General features: G+C 44.6%; 1 protein-coding gene across 11 annotated transcripts in view; it reads left to right on the forward strand.

The window, feature by feature from the left end:
• MARF1 (meiosis regulator and mRNA stability factor 1) overlaps positions 1 to 4505 on the forward strand; it is a 45911-nt gene extending 41406 nt beyond the window's left edge. For all 11 annotated transcript variants that reach the window (XM_053556368.1, XM_053556370.1, XM_053556372.1 and 8 more), the window contains one exon: positions 1956 to 4505. In XM_053556368.1, coding sequence (XP_053412343.1) covers positions 1956 to 2200 — 245 coding nt within the window. In that variant the 3' untranslated portion in view covers positions 2201 to 4505. The remainder of the gene's footprint in view (positions 1 to 1955) is intronic.
• Positions 4506 to 6000: the final 1495 nt, after the last annotated feature.

A 6000-nucleotide genomic window follows, 5' to 3' on the forward strand; every position in this document is an offset into this window, starting at 1 on the left:
ATTCACAGCTGAGATTGCCTGGGGAGCATCAGGCAAGGGCAGTGTGGGGTTCTGAGGGGTGCTTCAGGCAGAGGCAGGGCTCACAGAGGAGGGCATGAAGGGCTTCCTAGCTACCCTGAGGTACACCTGTCCCCAGCCGCACACATCTCCTCGGGGTGGGGCCTAGCAGGCTTTGTGAAAGGATGAATGGAGGGAGGACTTTGCTCAGTGGTCTGAGAATGGAAAGGCCCGGCTGACCATGTTGAGTCCCAACTTAGTGTCAATATCGCATGCCAACTCCATGTTTGAGACTGACACCTTGAACTCTTCACCAGAGCTCTGTGGGGGGGCCCACAATCCCACTGTACAACTGAGGTGACTAAGGCATAGCTTGTGCCTTAACTAGAGATGCTTCTGGCCCCAGGCTCTTGGGCTGGGAAGTGGCAGGGCTGGGATTTGAATGTAGGCCTCTTGTCTTTCTGTGGTGTTGCCTGGCCTGCTGAGAAGATGGCCCACCTACCCTGTCGAGGTCCTTCCCTTCTCTTCATCCCTGGTGATCTGGTTCCTCCTGCTGCAAATTAGTGGCTTCCAGGAGAGCACTAGGAACAGCCCCTAACTACTGGCCTGGTTTACCATCCTTGGTCATCTCAGGCAGCATTTGCCACTGTTGCCCAGTGAGAGAACTGAGGCTATTTACCTGGAAAGTAGGGAAGTGGGGGGAAACTTAACTGCCTTCTGATACGAGAAGAACTATCATGTGCAAGCAGGTGTACACTTCCAGAGTGTTCTTTTGGAATGTCAACCAGAGTTGGTGGTTAGCTCTTCTGTGGGGGTTGCAGCTTTTGAACATTTAGTGTACATGAGTTCAACCACAAACGTCACAAGAGAGACAGCAATAACTCAAACAGTGTGGCAGTTCTGTCAGCCTAAGAAGGGGGCTGGATCCTGTTGTCCCCTCTGTCACTTTCACCTTCCATGTGTCTTTATTAGCAAGAGCCCCTTGCCATACACAATGAGAGTCTAAGGCCTAATGACACATCTTTTTCAAGCCATATGGCTCTGTATATACAGCAGGTAAGTAACTTGTGGCTCAGCTATCTATAAACACTGCAGGAAAGCTGGCTGCATTTAATCCCTGGGTTTTTATAGGTAATTTTGACTCTGTGCAGTTCTCCCCTTATCCTCCCCTATTTGATCTGGAAGGAGTAGGGGTCCTCTGTAAACACAATGGGCCAGGAGTTCCCTGACACTAAGTCCTCTCCTGGCTCAGGAAGTCTTGAGTCACGTGTGGCTTATGGGTCCTTAGCTACCTAATAGAATGAATGGGGAGAGAATTCAAGTGGAAAAAAAAATTATTTTAGGGCAGCACCTGTAGCTCAAAGGAGTAGGGCACTGGCCCCGTATGCTGGAGGTGGTGGGTTCAAACCCAGCCCTGGCCAAAAACTGCAAAAAAAAAAAAAAAAAATTATTGGGCGGCACCTGTGGCTCAGTCGGTAGGGCGCCGGCCCCATATGCCGAGGGTGGCGGGTTCGGGCCCGGCCCCGGCCAAACTGCAACCAAAAAAGTGGCCGGGCGTTGTGGCGGGTGCCTGTGGTCCCAGCTACTCGGGAGGCTGAGGCAAGAGAATCACCTGAGCCCAGGAGTTGGAGGTTGCTGTGAGCTGTGTGAGGCCACGGCACTCTACCGAGGGCCATAAAGTGAGACTCTGTCTCTACAAAAAAAAAAAAAATTATTTTAAACCATTGCCCATTGATTTATAGCCCCAAATAGAGATCTTTATAATCCAGGGGAGAAATGAGATGTCAGTTTGTAAGTATTTGATTTATGTGACACATAACATTGGCCACACAACAAACATAGTGTGACACTTGGGGGGGTTATTAAATATTTTTTTTTGAGAAAATACGAATAAGAAACTGAAAACCAACACTTCTTACAGGTCCTAGAACTGAATGTTTGCTTTTCTGTATTTACAGAAATTATGCTTTTAAACCAAGAAGAAAAAATTGAAATTCCTATACCAGTAAAGAATGAAACACTGACCTCTGACTCCAGCTCATGTAGCGTCTCAGCGGCTGTCCCTGTGCCTCCCTGTTCTTCCTCAGAAACCCCAGAGTCTCTACTCAGCAAGGACCCCCTGGAAAGCCCAGCCAAAAAGCAACCCAAAAATAGAGTAAAATTGGCTGCCAACTTCTCCTTTGCGCCTGTAACCAAGCTTTAACTCTGTTTTGAACATAGAATTAGGATGGGAAGAAACTGTCTGATTCTGCACACAAAAGTGGGTTCAAAAGCACATCCTTTTCTGTTCTAATGAACCCTCCGTCCCCCCCACCCCCGGAAGCCACCTATTTTATCTTTAGATCTATTCCATAATGTTTTTGTTTCTTTTACACTGAAAACAGCTTTGAGATGAAGTGCTTTTTTGTTCCTTCCTTTTTTCTCCCCCCAATTATTTGAAAGAACTTTTGGCATTTGTTAAAGAATCCTTAATATATTTTTCCAAATTTTTCTTGAGTATTATGAAGTATATCGGTGTTCTGTGACAAGAAAGCGGTAAGAACTCAGCCAGCTGAAAGAGGTTTCACTTCCTTCAGGCCACATCGGTGGTATTATCCTACATGTAGCATAATATAGTCTCTCAGATTTGGCTTACTGATGTTTCCGACAGTATTAAATCCAATGCATGATGTGTCTTTGAAACAAAGCCTGTCCCGTGAGCCTGTATGTTCACACACTGAAGGAGAAGGGTGGGCAAGGAGTTGAGAGTGGATTTTCAGGTAGGAATATGAAGGTTTGGGCTTCCATGTGACTTGTAAGTGTGCCTTGTTTTTTATTTAACTATGTCTGTAGTTGACAAATGTGGCTTCACAAATTTTTTAAAATGTTTCTACTTAAGGGTTCCATTTAGGAGCTTTCTAGAAAGTTGAGAATATTTTAAGCTTCCCTTCTATGTTAAGTTCCAGTCTGATATGGAGCAGGTTAAGGAAAAGGAGATGGTCTTGGTGTCATGGATTTAAAGTCAGCATTTGAATTACAACACACATTATTGTGTGTCAAGAGGCAATATTGGCAAGAGAGTCTGATTTTCTAAAATATGCATCAAATGCATAAATTACAAATCAGAGCTGAGTGGTGAGGTACTTTAACAGGAGCAGTATCAATACTATTTCCACTAGGAAGAAACAGGAATTCTATCTATACAGATGAAGGCCAAGGTTGATCAGCTTAACCTTGTTTTTGTAATTTTAAAGCTGGTAGCTGGGAAGCTTTATATGAGTATATGTGTGTGTGTTAGCTCAGCATCTTTTAATAGTGTCTGTTTTTACTCGTTACTTCTCGCTGTTGGAAGCATGTTTGGGTTTTTTGTGGTATCTGATGTGGAATGGCCTTCCTCCGTAGGTGCTGAGATGTCCGCTGATGGGTGGCCTCTCACCCCCTGGAGAAACCTGACATTTACAATGGATTGTATTTGTTGGGCAAAAAAAGGCGGATTCATTCATAGAGCAGAAAGAACCTGTGGGTGCAAGGTCTTCCACTAGTTTGATGGTTTCTTTGGGGGAAATGTTTATATTTTGTAACTTCTAGAAAGCCAGAAAATGGGCTCTGATTTCATAGCCAGCATTTAGATAAAATGCCACAAAATAAGGGCTATAGAGAGATTTTTACAAGTTAGATTTTTGTTCCCCAAATCTTTTAAATGAAGCCAGTGATTCCCAGTTCTCAACTGGGCCCAATCAAGACAAAACAACACTGGAAAATCCTTCTAAGCATTATGGCACTCTGCAAACCCTTCTGAAGGCATTTCCTCTACAGACATAGCGTTGCAGGAAGTAAAATGCAAATGTGCAATTTTTTTTAAAGAAACTTTTAAACAGTGTAATAATGTTGGTGTTGAGAACATCAGTTGCCTTATTCTAAGATTTCATAAGGCTGAATTTGCACGCATGGACTTTAGTTTTGCTAGCATGTAAAGAATTGTGGACTTTAAAAGCATATGAGGTCTCATTACAAGTCACCTGGAACAGTCTCAAAGAACAGGTTCTTTGGGCAACAAGAAGAAACAAGTTCAGTGCTGTGTGTGTCTTAGTACCATTCACTGGAGTTGCCACTTAGTCTGGGACATGTGTGTGACTCTGAGAATCGCCATTTGAAAATGTGAGCAAATATGTCGGAAGCACATTGTGTTCATGATGTATTCCACAGTGGCCAGTCCAATTGCTCTCTATTTTTTTATCCAGGGGCTTAATTAAATGATGTGATAAAATGATGTATGAGCATCAAGACGATGGAATTCTTTATTTCTGGGTGAGAAGATGTACCGGATTAGATTTATCTGTTTAAAAAAGACAAATGTTATCACCAAAACCCCCTTTCCCATCTTGCACTGTTTGTTTTGGATTGGGTTTGGGGGAAGAGATGTTTTTCTTACTTGTCTACTTTGTTTGAACACTTTTGTTGTGGTTCGAGTGCTGTTTTGTGTGTTGGGACCAAACAGTTGTCAATAAACTTTAAGAGCAAGCATCTAACGTGAGTTGTCCACATGAGTGCTTTGTCTGTCTGTCTCTGTGTGGGGAGGGATTGTAAACCAGGCCAGTTCTGCCACCTTTCCTTTCACATCCCCACCTCTCCCCCTCGTGAGAGTAGGCAAATTGCCCTGTTGTTTTAGAGGCTGTTTTCACTCAGCGTGCAGTCACACAGGCAACTAGATGGTTAGCTTTTCATGGTTAGAATCCTCCGAGTTCCCAGCCTTAGTTCTGACCTATAAATACGGTGTGAGAAAATGCAGTAGCCATGAAAAACCTCCGGTTAAAAAACTAGGATCGCTCTCTTTGTGAAAGAAATCACTTTGCTGCCATGTTTGTGGTCACCACTAAGCGTGCTTTTTTAGAATAAACCAGTTTGGAAGACACTTCTTGCACAGATTCAGTAGTAAAGCCCTCCCTTCCCCTAAGACCACCATCACCTGCCCCCTCCATCCCCAAGAAGAATTTGGAAGGACTTAGAAGAGACTTGAGTAAATTGCTTCTTGATGAGGCACAAGTTTTTTTAAAAGTTTAGTGACCCTAGAAGCTCTTGACCTTTTGTAATCCTTTCCAGTCAGTTTTCATGATAGCAATTTTTGGCAGAAAAAGTTGAGCTGCTACCCTGCCCCTTAAGAGTGGGTTGAAGAGGTTTTGTTAGGTCTAGACCAGGGCTGGAAAGGGGACTGGGCATTTTCCACGTGCACATCCCTCAAGGGGATGGTCTGTAGGAGACAGCTTAGAAGATGGCTGTGTGAGTGACAGCAGACCTGTCTATAGCAGACGGAGTCACACTGTTCCCCAAGAGCTGTGGGTAGCCCTGTGTTCCCTTTGCTGGAAGAAGCATTGTGCTTCGGGATTTATCTTCCCTGGTTTCTAGCTGCTTCCCATGGCAAAGGAGGAATCACGACTCAAGCTTCTGCAGCCTCTGCCTACCAGTGACCTATATTTGAGGTGGGGAGGACCCTGGTTGAGCCTTCACTGACAAAGACAGATTAGCAGAATAGAATACAAACTTGTTTAATACCAGTTTTACAGGAGCCTCCATAAGGAGATGAAGACCTGCAGAAAACAGTTAAGTCTGGGTGTTTTTAGACTAGGTTTAATAAAGAGTAGAAGGTCATGGAAAAGCATGATAGGACAAAAGCATGGACGAGCTAGTAGTTAACTAGGGGAAACCACATGGACTGTGCCTGCAGGTCCCGCTCCTCATGCCCCTCACACCTGCCCCCATAAGGCATGTCTTTTCCCTGGGTACAGGGAGGGTGCCTTTCATGTGAGGGTCTTATGACATGCTTCAGAGGAAAGGGGGGATGGCTGAGAGTCCTTCCTGCACGTGTTTCTCAGTGGCCTCCAGCTCAAATAGTCCATATTCCAAAGAGTCACATTTTGCGGTGGTGGATTCCATTCTGCACATCAGGACAGGCTGCATATTGGCTCTGAGGTTGGGTAAGGAGCAGGAGCCCTGAGTCGGTCCCTTAAGCCAAGGGTCAGTGTGGTC

Source organism: Nycticebus coucang, chromosome 12 (genome assembly GCF_027406575.1).
Source record: "Nycticebus coucang isolate mNycCou1 chromosome 12, mNycCou1.pri, whole genome shotgun sequence".
Classification (NCBI taxonomy): Eukaryota; Metazoa; Chordata; class Mammalia; order Primates; family Lorisidae; genus Nycticebus; species Nycticebus coucang.